The sequence below is a fragment of the Salvelinus alpinus genome, chromosome 5 (genome assembly GCF_045679555.1).
Source record: "Salvelinus alpinus chromosome 5, SLU_Salpinus.1, whole genome shotgun sequence".
Taxonomy (NCBI): Eukaryota; Metazoa; Chordata; class Actinopteri; order Salmoniformes; family Salmonidae; genus Salvelinus; species Salvelinus alpinus.
Window position 1 is genome coordinate 94,510,691 of NC_092090.1, and position 18,741 is coordinate 94,529,431.

The 18,741-nt window shown below is 42.8% G+C and overlaps 1 protein-coding gene across 2 annotated transcripts in view; it reads right to left on the reverse strand.

Annotated features, from left to right (window-relative positions):
* nipbla (NIPBL cohesin loading factor a) overlaps positions 1 to 18,741 on the reverse strand; it is a 49,108-nt gene that overhangs the window by 4,173 nt on the left and 26,194 nt on the right. For both annotated transcript variants that reach the window (XM_071404247.1, XM_071404248.1), the window contains 20 exons: positions 16,029 to 16,172; positions 15,786 to 15,872; positions 15,420 to 15,646; positions 13,367 to 13,469; positions 12,863 to 12,961; positions 12,509 to 12,655; positions 12,085 to 12,219; positions 11,240 to 11,338; positions 11,031 to 11,084; positions 10,796 to 10,904; positions 10,297 to 10,427; positions 8,750 to 8,890; positions 8,381 to 8,474; positions 8,007 to 8,161; positions 7,758 to 7,848; positions 7,111 to 7,284; positions 6,543 to 6,733; positions 3,643 to 3,750; positions 3,170 to 3,370; positions 597 to 743 (listed from right to left, as the gene is read on the reverse strand). In XM_071404247.1, coding sequence (XP_071260348.1) covers positions 597 to 743; positions 3,170 to 3,370; positions 3,643 to 3,750; positions 6,543 to 6,733; positions 7,111 to 7,284; positions 7,758 to 7,848; positions 8,007 to 8,161; positions 8,381 to 8,474; positions 8,750 to 8,890; positions 10,297 to 10,427; positions 10,796 to 10,904; positions 11,031 to 11,084; positions 11,240 to 11,338; positions 12,085 to 12,219; positions 12,509 to 12,655; positions 12,863 to 12,961; positions 13,367 to 13,469; positions 15,420 to 15,646; positions 15,786 to 15,872; positions 16,029 to 16,172 — 2,637 coding nt within the window. The remainder of the gene's footprint in view (positions 1 to 596; positions 744 to 3,169; positions 3,371 to 3,642; positions 3,751 to 6,542; positions 6,734 to 7,110; positions 7,285 to 7,757; positions 7,849 to 8,006; positions 8,162 to 8,380; positions 8,475 to 8,749; positions 8,891 to 10,296; positions 10,428 to 10,795; positions 10,905 to 11,030; positions 11,085 to 11,239; positions 11,339 to 12,084; positions 12,220 to 12,508; positions 12,656 to 12,862; positions 12,962 to 13,366; positions 13,470 to 15,419; positions 15,647 to 15,785; positions 15,873 to 16,028; positions 16,173 to 18,741) is intronic.

The following is an 18,741-nucleotide window of genomic DNA, read 5'->3' on the forward strand; positions in this document are numbered from 1 at the left end:
ATAGGCATGTCTGTATTTCGCCAAATATCTCGCAATGTGTATAGATTTTTTTTTTATACACTTGATAGCATTTTAAATCATGAGAATCTCGTCTTTCTAATTATGTAAGGCTGGACAGTGTATTCCCTTGTCATCAAACGCTAGACCAGAAATAGTCCGAAGTTGCCATTTTTTCCCTACTTCCTCGTTATGCAGACATAAGCACACTTGGCACCATCGAGGTGGGGAAGATTACTTTCAACAAGTTATTTTTCAGTTCCATCCTAAGAACAGATTTTGGCTGTAAAATAAAAAAGGATACATTTTTTTGTGCCATTTAAGCAAAATAGAATTTTAAGCTTCACTCCAGTCAAAACATGCTCTGCGAACGTTCCATTCCATTCCTTTGCTATGGGCTAGTGTTCCAGCTTAGCCAACATTCTTATGCCATTTTCAGCCTTGGGTGAATTTTGACTAGTTCTATTGTCCAGCCTAGTTAAGAGCGCAAAGGTTTGTGTCTGTGTGTGTGTGTGTGTGTGTGTGTGTGTGTGTGTGTGTGTGTGTGTGTGTGTGTGTGTGTGTGTGTGTGTGTGTGTGTGTGTGTGCGTGCGCCTGACCTCTTTGAAGGTCTGCAGCAGGTTGCTGCCGGACACAGACAGTGTGATGTCTATGTGGTGCATAATGAAGAGGGGTTCCTCCTGGCTCTGGTAGGGGAAACAGGCCAGGTTGTCGGCTATGAACAGCAGCATGTTCACGTCAGTCTTCTGTACAGGCACAAGATACACAAACCATCAGTCAACACACATACCAACAACACACACGTTCACACTCATATGCTGCCGCTACTCTTTTCTTTAATCCTACTCTTATCTATCCTGATGCCTAGTCACTTTACCCTGCCTTCATGTACATATCTACCTCAAATACCTTATTATTATTATCTATCCTGATGCCTAGTCAATTTACCCTGCCTTCATGTACATATCTACCTCAAATACCCTGTATGTAGCGCCACATTGATCTGGTACTCCCTGTATATAGCTCCACGTTGATGTGGTACTTCCTGTATATAGCTCCATTCTTGTGTATTTTATTCTTCGTGTTCCTATTTTAATTCAAATCTAACTCGGCATTGTTGGTTAACCTTTTGTCAATAGGGGGAGCTGTTAGCATTATTTTTTTTTTTACATTTCCAAATTAAACTGCCTCGTACTCAATTCTTGATCGTACAATATGCATATTATTGTTATTATTGGATAGAAAACAGTCTATAGTTTCTATAGGAGTTGAAATTTTGTCTCTGAGTGGTACAGAACAATTTCTACAGCACTTTTCATGACAGGGTTCAGATTTCAGAAATTTTTACCTCTGATCTGGGGTCTGTTTATAAGGCCACAGTGAATGCTATGAAGAAACCGACACTACCTACGTCTTCCTCTGGGTGTCTGTACGTCATCACGTTTTCAATGAAGTCTATGGGACGTTCACAGCCATTATAAATGACAAAAATGTACAGAGACCCCTCTTTCTCAACGTGCGCCTCAAGCGTGAAGGCCATCGGACCTGCCTCGTTCCAAATCGTTTTCTAACCAGCAGTATTTCTCCGGTCATGTTTTCAGTCGTTATAGTTGTTAAAAACATCATAATGTAGTGAATTTTAACCGTTTTATATCAATTTATATCCGTTTAGTGCGATTTTGAGGAATTTCTTTGTCGTGCACTCTGAAAGTTTGGACACGCTTTAGGGTGTCGGTCGTTGGTGATGGACATTTCGAAGGACAGAGGACATCTATCGACCAAAAGACGTTTATAACATAGAAAGGATACATTGCCCAAGAATATGATGGAAGATCAGCTCAAAGTAAGCAATATTTAATATGATAAACCGTGTTTCTGTCGAAATATTTTAAACGCATACATCGCCATTTTGTTTGGTATAGCTTCACTTGGCCAACCCTGTATTGAAAAGTAAGGATAATTTTAAAAATGTAAATCAGCGGTTGCATTAAGAACTAATTTGTCTTTCGATTCCTGTCAACCCTGTATTTTTTAGTCAAGTATATGATTAGCTTTTAATTAAACTAGATCACTCTGATAGATGACGTCAGACATATTGAGGCTTGATTTCCTAGTATTTTCATTGTGTAACCACGGTTTTGTATGGCTAAATATGCACCTTTTCGAACAAACTGTATATGTATGTTGTAAAATGATGTTACAGGAGTGTCATCGGAAGAATTCTGAGAAGGTTAGTGAAAAAATTAATATCTTTTGGCGGTGATTACGTTATAGCGCTCTTTGCCTGGAATCGATGCTCTGGTAACGTTTTCACATGTGGTATGCTAACTTATCGATTTATTGTGTTTTCGCTGTAAAACGCTTAGAAAATCTGAAATATTGTCTGGAATCACAAGATCTGGGTCTTTCCATTGCTATGCTTTGTCTATTCTTATGAAATGTTTTATGATGAGTAAATTGGTCATACACGTTGCTCTATCTAGTAATTCTAGTGGATTTGTGATGGTCGGTGCAATTGTAAACTGTGATTTCTACCTGAAATATGCACTTTTTTCTAACAAAAACTATCCTATACCATGAATATGTTATCAGACTGTCATCTGATGGTTTTTTTTATAGGTTATTGGCTATCAATATCTTAGTTGAGCCGAATTGGTGATAGCACCTGAAGGAGTAAGAAACTGATGGAGTTAGAATAGTGGTGTATTTTGCTAACGTGTTTAGCTAATAGATTTACATATTTTGTCTTCCCTGTAAAACATTTTAAAAATCTGAAATGGTGGCTTTATTCACAAGATCTGTATCTTTCATCTGGTGTCTTGGACTTGTGATTTAATGATATTTAGATGCTACTATCTACTTCTGAAGCTATGCTATCTATGCTAATCAGTGTGTGGGGGGTGGGGGGTGCTCCCGGATCCGGGTTTCTGAGGCAGTAAAAGTTAAGGGCTTGTAAGCAAGAATTTCTCTGTAATGTCTACACCCGTTGTATTCTGCACGTGACAAATAACATTTGACTTAAAACAATAGTAATTTTCCTTAACCTTTATTTACACAGGAAGCCTATCAGAAGGGAGACCTGGCCAACGCTGTAAGAAAACAACAACATAAATCTAACTAGCAAGCAAATAGTGGATTGATGAAGAGGTGGGGTTGGGATGAGGAGACTCACGGAGCTGTCGTCAAACAGGTTGAGCAGGGAGATGAGGAAGGCTCGCCGGTGCTGCCGGTTCCCTCGGACCATGGAGAAGAGGTGGGCGCAGAGGGCCGAGGTGGTCTCGTCATGCCGGAAGCCTCGGATGATGCTCTTGCGGGACGCCATGATGGCCTGCTGCACCTGGTAGGACATCTTCATCCCAGCCACTGCCTTCATCTGTAGAGGGGAGACGCGTCGTCAGCTAAAGCTGATAACACCAGGCCCAAATGGCACCCTATCCCCTATATAGTGCACAACATAAAACCAAGGACAATAGGGCTCTTGGTCAAAAGTCGTGCACTATATAGGGAGCCATATATGACGCATCCTTTGGTCACCCGGTGAGGGGTTCAAGACGCAGGGTTAACCACCTTCGAACTGTATGGGAGGAGTTTGAGGATAAATGGTTAAACGTTTGAGGTGTGCTACCATTTAGAGTATGGACTCACGTGAATGAATCCGGTGTACTTCTTGTCGATCTCCACCAACTGCTGGTCCGCTTTGTTTCTCATACTGGGCTCGGGGTCCGTTCCCATGGCGATGAGGTACGGTACACACTGGAGAAAAGACACTGGTCTGAGGGAAAAACATCCTAACAGGGGTTCGAGGGAAAAACATCCTAACACAGAGGGTACGAGGGAAAAACATCCTAACACAGAGGGTACGAGGGAAAAACATCCTAACACAGAGGGTACGAGGGAAAAACATCCTAACAGAGAGGGTACGAGGGAAAAACATCCTAACAGAGAGGGTACGAGGGAAAAACATCCTAACACAGAGGGTACGAGGGAAAAACATCCTAACACAGAGGGTACGAGGGAAAAACATCCTAACAGAGGGTACGAGGGAAAAACATCCTAACACAGAGGGTACGAGGGAAAAACATCCTAACACAGAGGGTACGAGGGAAAAACATCCTAACACAGAGGGTACGAGGGAAAAACATCCTAACACAGAGGGTACGAGGGAAAAACATCCTAACACAGAGGGTACGAGGGAAAAACATCCTAACAGAGGGTACGAGGGAAAAACATCCTAACACAGAGGGTACGAGGGAAAAACATCCTAACACAGAGGGTACGAGGGAAAAACATCCTAACACAGAGGGTACGAGGGAAAAACATCCTAACACAGAGGGTACGAGGGAAAAACATCCTAACACAGAGGGTACGAGGGAAAAACATCCTAACAGAGAGGGTACGAGGGAAAAACATCCTAACAGAGAGGGTACGAGGGAAAAACATCCTAACAGAGAGGGTACGAGGGAAAAACATCCTAACACAGAGGGTACGAGGGAAAAACATCCTAACACAGAGGGTACGAGGGAAAAACATCCTAACACAGAGGGTACGAGGGAAAAACATCCTAACACAGAGGGTACGAGGGAAAAACATCCTAACACAGAGGGTACGAGGGAAAAACATCCTAACAGGGGTACGAGGGAAAAACATCCTAACACAGAGGGTACGAGGGAAAAACATCCTAACACAGAGGGTACGAGGGAAAAACATCCTAACACAGAGGGTACGAGGGAAAAACATCCTAACACAGAGGGTACGAGGGAAAAACATCCTAACACAGAGGGTACGAGGGAAAAACATCCTAACACAGAGGGTACGAGGGAAAAACATCCTAACACAGAGGGTACGAGGGAAAAACATCCTAACACAGAGGGTACGAGGGAAAAACATCCTAACACAGAGGGTACGAGGGAAAAACATCCTAACACAGAGGGTACGAGGGAAAAACATCCTAACACAGAGGGTACGAGGGAAAAACATCCTAACACAGAGGGTACGAGGGAAAAACATCCTAACACAGAGGGTACGAGGGAAAAACATCCTAACACAGAGGGTACGAGGGAAAAACATCCTAACACAGAGGGTACGAGGGAAAAACATCCTAACACAGAGGGTACGAGGGAAAAACATCCTAACAGGGGTACGAGGGAAAAACATCCTAACAGGGGTACGAGGGAAAAACATCCTAACAGGGGTTCGAGGGAAAAACATCCTAACACAGAGGGTACGAGGGAAAAACATCCTAACACAGAGGGTACGAGGGAAAAACATCCTAACAGGGAGGGTACGAGGGAAAAACATCCTAACAGGGGTGTGAGGGAAAAACATCCTAACACAGAGGGTCCTCTTTTTACATTAGAAAAAAAACCTCCCCCCTTTAAATTTTATTTTTATTGTGATAGCCTATAGTAAATAAAACACCAGCTTGATTTTGTTTAATTTGAGGGACCTTGGAGCATGTTGATTTGAATCTAATTTCCTGACATTCTACGTAGTCTAACCAGAATTATGACATTTTCTAGGTGGGCTATTTGACGATAATAGATAAGGAAAATAAAGATCCGATTTCCCCAAATATTATTTAGCTAATGTTTTTATTATGATAATTTATATGAACCCTCAATTTAATTATACATAATATTTTACAGAAAGTGATTCAATCAATTGATAGCGAGTCACACATTGCATAAAATTACTTTCCAAGCAAAGTCCAATTTCTTTGACTCCTCGAATTTAGGTCATAGCTCAGCTTCTGAATGTCAGAGAGAAACCAAATATATTCCCAGCTTTTTTTGCCCAAAGCATTGCTGACTTAAGCGTAGTTTTAGATCTGTATAAACAATTGCGAATTGTATAAAACATTTTTCAAAAACATCCTAGCACAGGGGTATTCAACCGTGTGTCTGCGGAGGTACCGCAAGGGGTTCGAGAAAAATATATACAAAAATTACTTTAAAAATATATGTTTTTTAGGAATATCGCTTGCAACAACAGAATAAACTAAGTTTGAATTACATATCTACAGCAGAAAATAGGATATACTCTTTCTAAATGTAAACTTCAACTAATATTGAGCAGATTACACTGAAAAAGCAATCGTGAATAGGCTACCCGTGCCGCTGGCTATTGGTTAAGCTTTCTTGACATGGACATACAGTATGGCTAACTTTTGTTTAACAACCTAAACAGCTGCTCTTAGTAGTTGCTTTTGGAGTTACCTTACTGGCTAATAATAATAATAATAATAACACTTCCTCTTCCAATTATCTACCAAATCTTTTCATTTTAAAAATGTTGATTGCTTCTCCTTGCCATCATCAAAAAGTTTTGCTAGCGTATGATGGAGTCCCCGGGACGCCGGTTTGCCTGGGAGGGGGTCCCTGGGCAAGAAAAGGTTTTAGACCCCCTGTGCTAACACACTGGTACGAGGAAAACATCCTATGGAATGGGCACTTCATTCCAATATTCTCCCAGTAAAGAAAGAGTGTCACAGACAGGGTTATAGACTGCCAAAACGCTTAATTTTGTTCCAAACAAGCATTGTTTACCTGCACGGGGTGGATGAGGCCCTGGTTGAGAGTGAGTGCGATGACGTTGAGGGCAAAGTGGCGCACGCTGGACTGGGTGTGGAAGAAAGCTTCCAGCACCTGCTTGAGGTACAGCTGCATGATGGAACTGCTCATGCCCGATGAGATATCCCCCATCTCCTTCAGGTCCTCCTGCTTAGACAGCTTCTTCCCTGCATGACGAGAGACAGACAGAGTCACCAACGGCTGGAGACACAGCAGCACACATGATAAAGAGAAGACTGCTACCAAACCGTTAAGGCTCTGTTTGACACGTACGGCATAGGATTGGGAATATTCATTTGTCACGTTAAAAGGGGCAATCTGAAAAAACATTTTGATCTCATGTATGGTTGAGTCCTTGCTTCCATAGCTCTGCCTATGAATTTGAGTGGTTATATTTATCCAGCCCCATCCCTAAACTGTTCTCCAAAACAGCAGCTGGGTGTCTGTTGTTGTTTGAACAGATCAGGCTATGCAAAGGCTGTGAGACTGTAAGAGGGTGTGCGAGTGGGTTGGTTTGGCATCGGAGCAGGCGGTGGTTACTCACAATGCTGGTCAGCCTCCTGCATGCGCGAGTCCTCCTCCTGCAGATAGGTCTGCAGGTTCTTCAACACCTGGATCTTCAAGTTGACCGAGGTGCTCCTGTCGGCCAGGATGCCGTTGTACAGGGTCTTCACCTCCGGGGAAAACATCTGGCTAGGGTACATGATCACCAGGAAGCCTGTGATGGAGCACAGGATAGAAGACCACGGGTGTATTCATTAGTTCACACCATAGCAAAACATTTTGCAACAAAAAAGAAAAACAAGCAGGTCTTATTGAACAACTTCAGGTAGGTCCATCCCCATTTCATGCCGTTTGCTTTCTAATGAACATACCCCTGGAATTCATAGCGACCCAGAACAAAACCGCTAACACGAGCTACCATACAACAGATTGACAATGCAGGACTGCGTTCAGAAAGGCACAACGTTGTAGAATGTTCAAATAGACATAGATAGATATGTTGGTTTGGCATAATGTAATATAATATTCAAACGTGTAGAATAAGGAATCAACTCAGCTCTACTCATAACATTCTACAATGTTGGCCTACTGAACGTTGGGCCAGGTCCAATTTTAGAAGAGGTGAGGAGGAATCAGAAGGTGAACCCAGCAGGCCATGGGGCGTGGCAAGTGGGCGTGATATTTTACCTAAGCCAATGATAGCCTTGGTCTTCACCTCCTCATCTTCATGTTTGGTAAAGTAGAGCAGCAGCTCCAGCACCTTCTCTTTGATTACCACCTGGACAGAACAGCCCGAGGAAAAAGAAGAGATTATGATTGATGTAGTCAACCCAGGTTGGAAGCTTAGAAAAGTTACTTCTTATTCCCAGTTATTTTACATACATCCATATGACTGGAGTTCCAGAGTGTGGTTTGAATTATAAATGAGTCCTTTACCTTGGTGATGCCCTTGAACTCCTCCATGTCGAACTCAAAGTGTCGACACAAGGCTCCCACGGTGAAGAGGGAGCGCAGGAGGGCCGGCTTGTTGGCAGCCAGAGCTGTACTGTTGGGATCTTCCTGGTGCTGCGTCTTCAGCTTGGTCAGAGCACCTTCACAGAACACGGCTGGATTATACTAGATATTCTCTAGATGATTTGAAATGCATTGTATCCACAACGTGTGTGGCTGAATTGTGTTGTTGAATTGTCAAATCAATCAAATTCAAAAACACCAGCGTGTTGTGTGTCAGTCATAACACAGACAGAGCTTGAACACACCAGGAGTAAGCTGAGGAGATGGTGTGTGTGTGTGTGTGTGTGTGAACTCACCGTAGTATCTGTTAAAGCAAGACCACACAAACTTATAGTTGTGGGTCACCTTGTTGACCACGGCGCCGAGGCAGCTGACACAGTGTTGGACAACCTGGCAGAGGCCGGAAGGAGGGGGGGGAATATGTTCAGTTTGGCAACAACAACACTACCATCAAGCCTAGTAAAAAGCATGAGCTCATTTTAAATGTGTAGTGCATGAGATCCAACATTCAAGCAATTTCTTCAAAATTCACAGAAATCCCAGTTGGGGAATGAAGCAGGCAATCAAGAAATCGTTCAACAAATATTTCTGGAAAAGCTAGGAATTCTGGGAAAGTTCCTGGAGTTTTTGCAAGCCTATATCCAGAACACTAGGACTCTACGCACCGTCATGCCATATTTGATGATGAGTTTCATGAGGTCTTCCTCGATGGTGGTGAGGAAGGTCTCAGAAGGGTGCTCCATCAGAGGGATCACCAGCTCCAGGATCTTGGCCACGTTACAGATCACCATGAAGTCGCTGGCGTTCTGCACCACAACACAGCAGTAATACTCAGGTTTCCATACAATCTTTTTATGCGCATAAGGTATTAAATTAAAATAAAAAAGTCATGACAGGCCTGATGGAAACAGCAAATTTGAACGGTAAACTTTCCAAATGTCGACAAAACAAAATACACTTGACAAAGTGGGATCTTCGTGTCAGTAAAATTAATTATGCGAGAAATGTCAGTGGAACGGCGTTATGTGCAAATATTGATATAATAACCATCATATCAAAGTAAACTTGAGTCACGCGATAACATGTTGTGTGGTCCTCCCACAACGTCTCGGGAAAACATGCCGTTTATTAAACTACAGATGAAATAAGTTCTGATGAACTTCACAGGGTGGTGAAAGTGAAAGATGAGCTTGATGCTACGTTCAGTAAATATCTAGGGTCTTGTTCTGGTTAAAATAATCTTGCTCTTAATAATCTCATCATGTAGGCTATACCTGCACCGTATCTGCACGCTGTTGGCTAGAGAGCACGTGCCAATACCACAGTGGGCACATTTGCTATTTAACGCAAAATGTTTAGTGACAAAACCATCAGTAGAGTTGAAAATGTGATCGAAACCCATTTAACTTGTGTATTTTTTTATTTAAATCGGTACGTGGGAATTTAAATCGCAGGTTATTTTTATGTGCCCTACATCATCACGCACAGCCTTCTATCCACAAATCAATTTGATGGAAAAACATCTCTGGTGGGGAATTAGCATATTATTTTTATGCAGATTTTTGAATATTCACATGAAAATGTGTGGCCACTTGGATGGAAACCTAGCTTATGATACAATCACAATAACAATTAATACAATCACAACACTAGGGGTGACTTTCTTCACACTGTAGTCTGAAATGTGCATTTTACAATAACACCACAGAACCATCCAAACATTTCAACCAGTACCATTATGTTCTCTCTCATTATGTGGAATTGTTATCGTATACTGTATGTAAATTACTTGTTAATTATTTTGTATATATATATTCTGTATAGACCTATTCTACCTCCCAAGTGGCGCAGCGGTCTAAGGCACTGCATCTCAGTGCTAGAGGCTTCACTACAGACCCTGATTCGATTCTAGGCTGTATCACAACCGGCCGTGATTGGGAGTCCCATAGGGCGGCGCACAATTGGCCCAGTGTCATCTGGGTTAGGGTTTGGCCGGGGTAGGCCATCATTGTAAATAAGAATTTATTCTTAACTGACTTGCCTAGTTAAATCAAATGTTGAGATCAGCACCATTTTACCAGGTCAAATTCTTGGTACATGCAAATGTACTTGGCAAATAAAGACGATTCTGATTTGATAGGTTTTGCGTCGCAACTTTTTTTTTGGGGGGGGGGGGGGGGGGGACCACGAGGGCTCTTTGGGATAATCTCACATTGCACTTGGTGGTCAGGTAGGGTTGCATGGTCATGGCGTGTTTGACGATGAGCTGAGCCCGGATCTTGCTGAACAGGAAGAGAGTGGTGATGCAAGACACCAGGCGGGTAGAGTTCACTCCTTTACTTTCTGAAAGGGAACAAGAATCACGTTACATTAAAGAAATCCCCTCACGGGCCACCAGTTTGAAAGCCCTGTGTTAAAGGGATAGTTCACTCAAAAACTAGTATTTTAGTTCAGTTCAATATTTTGTTCGTAAGTCCACTGTTAATACAACCCCTCAAAAAGTGTTCATGTCAGAGGTCAATCACTCAAAAAGTGTGCATGTCAGCAATCAAGTTCTCAAGATGGAGAGCACTTTCAGTACAAAGCAAAAACTGTGATTGTTTTTTTGACGGATTTGTTTATGAGTGATTAGTTTCAGTGATCTATCCTTTTAAAGTGTCCTCTGGAATTGGCGGGGGAAAACAAGTCAAAACAAGACTGAGGCAAGTTACCTGTAAGAGACTCCTCGTATTTGAGGATGTGCTCCACAAGATTGTCCACGAGCTGCACACAAGCCTTCTGGGCCGGTTTGTAGGCAGCGTCTTCCTCCACTTTCAACAGCTGACAGAGGAGAGAAGTGAGCAGAAAGACAAGGAGGTTAGTAGCCCCAACGGCACTCAAAGAGATGCATTCTGGTGAATACGACAGGGCGGCGGCACTCCGACAATAAAAAATAAAGACACTTACATTTTGAAGGAGTTGCTCGAACCAATCGTAGCCTGTGTCTTTGCATGCCGTGACCTGCAAAACACATTGAGCATGTTAATGATCGCACAATCCAAGATGCAGTCGGTGTTGGACAATAAATCAGAACATCTGCAAAATGACTCATATGTAAATAATACATCAAATGATTTGAGTTTAGCTTGATGACAACAGCGTTAACGTGCACTCACCACGTCAGTAATGTTGAGAATCTTCCTGGTCATAGTGTCTTTGTCGTGGGCCGGTGTCGGGGTGAACCACAGCTTCTGGAATGTTTCGTTGACTAGTTTCTGTCATAGGGACAAGTATCACAGTTGAGTCAATATGTCACACATGGAGACAATGAAGCTTCAAGTTCTTACAGGAGGTAAATGTGTATTTTATTGTCTCATTGTCTTTAAATTTTTACCTGCACTGTTGGAGCATAAGAATTTCACTGTACCCCGATGCTGATATAATCGTAGGGTACAGTGACATTCTTATGCTGTGCATGTGATTAATAAACTCATCTAATCTACCGTGTAGACAGCTTCCTCTCAGAATACACAACTACTCAACGAGCGGACAATGCCTCAGTTAAAAAGGTCCATTATAACGTTTTGCGTATGACTGATTCCAGATAGGAATGTTAGTTATAGAACTGCCATTCTCATTGAATGTAAGTCAGATAAGCGGTAGATTCATTCTATCCGCCATATTTCTATGCTTCCCCTGCGTAAGTAATTTTTTAAATTATTTTTTACTTTTGTTTATGTACATCAGCTTCAAACAGCTGAAAAAAAACAATATTTTTTGGTTATGGAAAATATACATATCCTGTGTAAAAAAATATTTCACATCAGTTTAGATGGTATAATGATTCTCTACACAATACACCGCTTGTTGTGTCACAAACTGCAATAAGACAAACATGAAAATGTTTGACTTTTTAAATGTTTTATATTTCTACACATTGCACCTTTAAGCCTAGAAACAATAGGGTCTGTAGTTTTTCCTGGTCAGGATCAACTCTGGGCCCTAATGATAAGAACAGTACCTTAATGCCCTCCTCGTCGTTGACCCGACGGATCATCCTCACACACATCTCTGTAATCTTGTTGAAGGTGGGCTGCTCCAGACAGATATCTCTCAGGATCTTAATCACCCTCTTCCTCACGCTGATGCCCGTGTCCTGAGGAAGAGCATGCAGAAACTTACTGACCGTCTCGTATCTCAAGTATACAACTTCAAAAAGTAAAGGCTGTACATTTTAACTTAGCGCCAGTGGTGGGTGCAATGCTTTTATTTAGCCAATAGGTGGCAGTGGAAGACAACAAATGTGCATGAACATGAGGTGAACTATCCATAAAGTCTCAGATGGATTCGAGTGCAACAACACTTTTCAGCTGAGATTGCTTTTTCAAACACTTGGGACGTGTGCGTTGTGGTGTGTGCGTTGCGGTGTGTTGCTCGGGGCTCACCAGTATCCTCTCGATAAGCATGTCGTAGTACTGCTCGGTGAGCTGGGGTCGGCTCAACACGAAGCGGCCCAGAAGCTCCACGGCCGCCTCGCGCACGCTGGTGGAGTTGTCCATCAGACGGCCATGCACCCCGCGCTGCATGTCCAACTGCACACACAGCCAGGGGAAGACAGGGTTAAGGGAACACCACACAACAAAATATACCTTTTTTTTGTATTTTGTTCATTCTGTCCACTGTTAACGCACCATGTCATCCGTCAAGTTTTAAAATTAGAACATACAAAGGAAAAAATCATATGATGTTGCTTACACACTGTCACAGGACAAGACTGGCCACACATAATACACTCTTACCCTGGAAAGAATGCTAGGGTCCACGGAAACCACCTCAGACAGACATTTCATGGCTTTTGTCCGGACAGCGATTGCACTCTCCCCCAGGACTCGCAAGATCTAGAGAGAGAGAGAGAGAGAGAGGGTAAGAGAGAGAGAGAGCGAAGAGAAAGAAAAAGGGAGATGAGAGAGAGAGTGAGAAAAGCCACGGTGTTGCTCATTGTTACTCACTGCCTGGCAAGACAGAGCATCATAAAGATGGAGAGCTGATCTGAGATCAGGTACGACCCTCTGTCCATACAATGGCATTCATTATGATCTAAAAGATGAAATTGATGGAAACTAGATCTATACTCCAACTCTGAGAAGCATTTTGATTACGGGCCCCGAGTTCATTTAACAGCTTCAAATCAAACATTATTTAAAACCACAACTCTATACAGTAAAACCACAAAATAAAGTAAATAAATTAACAGAAAGCAATAAAGCAGATGAATAAAAACAACATGCATGTGGGTTTCTTGCCTGGGTTAAGTAAATATCAAAGCTCTGGGCGAACGGCCTCATGGAGGCTAAGTAGCGGACGATGAGGCAGGAGTCGTCGTAGTCCACCGTGTCAGAGTTCATTCTGGCAACACAGAACCGGTTGGGGAAAACAGATTTAGTATTTACATCATCCACTGGGGACATCTCCTTTCTTATTTAACCAGGTACAAGTTCTCATTTATAACCGCGACCTGGCCAAGATAAAGCAAAGTACGACATAAACAACAGAGTTACACAAACAAACGTACAGTAAATAACACAAAGGAAAATAAAGATTTTTCTATTTATGTACAGTGTGTGCAAATGTAGAAGAGTAGGGAGGAGGGTAAGGCAATAAATAGGCCCTAGAGGTAAAAATAATTACAATTTAGCATTAATACTGGAGTAATAGATGTGCAGATGATGTGCAAGTAGAGATACTGGGGTGTAATAGAGCAAGAGGGTAAGTAATAATATTGGGATGAGGTAGTTGGGAGTGCTATTTACAGGTACAGTGATCAGTAAGCTGCTCCTTCACATCAGGCTATACAACAGCTGTGTTACAGAGACGGTTCAGCGAGGAGCGTCCGGTCGCATCGAAATATAATAGATATATAATTACAATGATTAACACTTTCACTGGGTGGTCTGACCTAGGGTTGTGCAGGAATACAGATGTTCATATCATAATACCATCCGTCTCCCATGTTTGGATATTTACACGTTTGTGAATGAGAGACATTGTGAACACAACAGTTATGTTGCATGCTTTTCTGCTGGAACAGCAGCTCAGGAGCTACGCTGAGATGACAAGCCAGCTAAACCACACAGCTGGTCACACCCGCTTCCACTTCCTCCTGTTGTACTTACAAACAAACAAACACGTGACTGGCTCAACTGTTGTGATTGAACTACGGTAAGATGTATCATTGAAACGGAGTATGTGAGCGGAGCAGAGCTGGAGAGTCGGGCATTCTCCCCTGCAGCGCTCACTTCACGAGCGCTGCAGGGGAGAATTTAGTAGTATTTATCTACTAAAACGTTTTGCTCATTTTTGTGCTATTATCAATACTATAGGCCATAACCGATGTTGGCCCAATAGGCCTGGCATATTCCCACGTTCAAGGAGCTTTCCGTTTTGATTGGGTTATTTTGCCTAAAAACCTTTAGGCCTAACTATAAAAAAAAATAAAACAACTCTGCATCCCTGCCCAGCCTGGCAAGAATGGCCCCAAGGGTGTTAATCATCCCCAGTGGCTCTGCAAGTGTGGAGAGGATATTCTCCACTGCTGGCCAGCTCTCCAGGCACCATCACTTGAGCCTGAAGACAGACGTGGTTCTAAAAATTAATTCAGAGCCTGTATGCATAATTTATAGACTATAATGATTGACTACAAAAAAATGTTAAAATGCCGCATGCTTTATGTCCCTACCAGAATATTGTGTCACACTGGCAAATGCTTCACAATGTATTTCTTTGTATGTTATAGCCTTGAAATAATACAGCCTAAATCATTCAGGCTCCCTGTCTGGCTCCTGAACTATTTACAGTGTTTATATGCTGTTTAAAAGGACATGTAGCCTATTTGAAATGATGTGCGCTTCTTAAATTCACCTTTTCATGTTTTTTATTCAAATACATTTCATTCAAATCATATGGTTTGGATTCAAAACAAAAATGGTAGGTCCAGGTAGTCACAACAATAGATGGTGTTGGTTAAATTGGTATTTTAATGAATGGAGTGAATATGGAGCAGCAGTTTATTTTCTTGTGAGCGTGGTTAGCGGAGGGGTTGGAAAGGACGTGGCACGCGATGACCGGGATTTCCAACCACACAACTCCGCTCAAATACTCTGAATGTAAGATAATGTGACAGGAGAACGGGATCTGATTCCTCTCCTAGCATATTTCACTAGTTGACTGCAGGTTAACTTAAAAAGTATACAAATAGTCAAATGTATTGAACAAGAAATAGTTTCAATAGTACTGACGGTAGTAAAAAAAACTATTTCCAAATACCTCGGGACAGACAGACAGACACACGTGCAGTACCTCAGGGTGATGAAATGGGAGGGGACCGTCTTTATGATCTTGCGGAGGAACTTCTTGCGCGCCTCGGCTCGCTGCATGACCTCCCCAATGGTCTCGATGTCCTTGGCGTGGTGGCCAGGGCCGTCCGACGAGTCCTCTTCCCGGTCCCGTTTCTGGCTCTTCATGGTCTTCTCTGTCTCTATGGTGGTGTCGCGGAACCACTGCGCTATGTAGAACTTCCTGGCAAACTGGCAAAGGCAAAGTACACAGTTAGTAGAAGGAAATCTCTAATAAATATATTATTTGTTAAGCATCTTTTCATTCCAAAAATAATCTCAAAGTTGATCAAATAACAAGATTGAGCGTAGTGGTGTAACACAAACTGACCAATAGCGAAGGGTCGGTCTCTGTGTTCTCCTCCATGTAGTCCAGAAGGGCTTTCTGCAGTTGCTGGGTCTCGTCGTCACCTTGGGTCTGTGTGGGAAAAGGAAAAATGTAAATGTTCCACCCCTTCTGCGCCTCTGTTCTCCCCCCCGCTTCCCCACTCTGCCATTCTGGTTGGTTGGCCGCCTTCAAGTCGTGTCCACCTCTGAATGCAGCATGAGAAACAGCAGTCATGTTGTTCCCTACCTCTTTCAGGATGCGGTCAATGGATCGCTGGTCCATCTTGCTGGTGACGGCATCTTTGCGCAGGCGAGCGGCCACCGTGCCCAGATAGTCCAGGGAGGCAACCCTCAGGGTCATCTCCGTCTGCTTGTTACTAAACTGGTGCACCTGTGAGTGAGTGAGTGAGTGAGTGAGTGAGTGAGAGAAGGGTACAGAGAGGGAGGCAGGAAGGAAGAGAGAGAGAAGGGCGTGAGGAGCGGAAGGGATGGAGGGAGAGAGAGGTGGTGGGTCAAGGCCTCCTCTGAGGTAGATGCACCAAGCAGAACAGTAGACAGTTGGACTAGTATAGTAGTATTACTGTGTTTGTAATTACTGCCTTTCGACAGGGAAAGTAGAGCGAATACTCCAAGACCAACAAATAGGATTCTGCCCGACAAATACAGCAACATTGTAAATATGGAATGACCTATGGTAGATGTAAAGTTCATGTTTTAAGGATCACTGTATGTCTGTTATTACGGTGCTATCACTCTTATTAGTGCGCCTGCACAAGAGTCTCGTTGTAGATGAACCTGGTCTGAGTGCAATGGCAACCATGTATAGTGCTAATACGGTGGAGTTAACGTTGTTAAACTGGAACCTTGTCGTTGTGTCATTTTGAATTAACATTGTAGTTATTAACCATCCTCTGCTACCAATGTGACACCTCGCTTCGACGAGAAGAGGTCCTAAAAAAGTTGGGAAAATGAACTTGGAATCTGGACAATGGTTAGTAATCTGGACATTAAAAGGCGAGCAATATTGTGGTGGTATTATCGTTCGAAGGAAGAGCAAGATACAGCACTGGAAATATCCATTGAGGATTGGAACAAGGATGACGGTATGAGAACTTTGATTAGAACACTGGATGCGGTGTGTCTTAAAGAAGAGAAAGACGGTGCCGATGAGACATATTCAAACTTTTGACAGTGTTACTAAAGACATTTTGGTTGCGTTGACGGACTACATCATTGATTTCGAACAGATGTACAATAGGATGCTCAAGTACGAGATTGTTCTCCCGGATGCAGTGTTATCTTTCAAGTTACTAGATACTGCCTGTCTGGTTGGTAGGGAGAAACAGTTGGCTTTGACTGCTTGTACTGTGCTGACTTTTGCTTCAATTTAGTCGGGCACTACATTTCTGGTGAAAAGACGTCTGTCGCGCCGATAACAGATGGAATGCAAGTGAGTGACACTGAGCAGCAGAGAAAAGGCTCCAAAAAGTCATTCTCAAGACAACCAGACGAGGGCGCCATTGCCCGGCACAAATCCACTGGACAGGTATGGAAGGAGATCAACATGTGCTATTTGTCAAAGCACTTACCATTGTGTTTAAGACTGTCCTCATAAAACATGAACAAGTTTAAACTAACAGAGGAAAATGTAAACAGAGATAGAGCAGTGTAACATTACACTGTTTTCAAACCAATCTGCTTCTGATACGGAGATCTTTATATTTGAATCGTTAGGATCTGCTGTGATTGATACGGCATGTAAAACACAGTTTGTGGTGCAAAATGGCTGGACAGCTATGTCAGTTAACTAAATATGAAAGACGTACAAAATATGATTGACACACCAAGCAACAGAGCTTTCAAATTTGGAGATGGGAGAATCGTCAATTCTAACAAGAGAGTCAAGACACTAAGAGTCACATTGAAACAGAGGGGGTCCCTACAGATATCCCCTATTAAGTAGGGTTGCACATTTTGGGGGATATTCAGGAGGTGGAAACTTTCCGTGGGAATTAACAGGAATATGGGAATTAACGGAAATACAGTGGGGAGAACAAGTATTTGATACACTGCCGATTTTGCAGGTTTTCCTACTTACAAAGCATGTAGAGGTCTGTAATTTTTATCATAGGTACACTTCAACTGTGAGAGACGGAATCTAAAACAAAAATCCAGAAAATCACATTGTATGATTTTTAAGTAATTAATTTGCATTTTATTGCATGACATAAGTATTTGATCACCTACCAAACAGTAAGAATTCCGGCTCTCACAGACCTGTTAGTTTTTCTTTAAGAAGCCCTCCTGTTCTCCACTCATTACCTGTATTAACTGCACCTGTTTGAACTCGTTACCTGTATAAAAGACACCTGTCCACACACTCAATCAAACAGACTCCAACCTCTCCACAATGGCCAAGACCAGAGAGCTGTGTAAGGACATCAGGGATAAATTGTAGACCTGTACAAGGCTGGGATGGGCTACAGGACAATAGCCAAGCAGCTTGGTGAGAAGGCAACAACTGTTGGCACAATTATTAGAAAATGGAAGAAGTTCAAGATGACGGTCAATCACCCTCGGTCTGGGGCTCCATGCAAGATCTCACCTCGTGGGGCATCAATGATCATGAGGAATGTGAGGGATCAGCCCAGAACTACACGGCAGGACCTGGTCAATGACCTGAAGAGAGCTGGGACCACAGTCTCAAAGAAAACCATTAGTAACACACTACGCCGTCATGGATTAAAATCCTGCAGCGCACGCAAGGTCCCCCTGCTCAAGCCAGCGCATGTCCAGGCCCGTCTGAAGTTTGCCAATGACCATCTGGATGATCCAGAGGAGGAATGGGAGAAGGTCATGTGGTCTGATGAGACAAAAATATAACTTTTTGGTCTAAACTCCACTCGCTGTGTTTGGAGGAAGAAGAAGGATGAGTACAACCCCAAGAACCCATCCCAAAC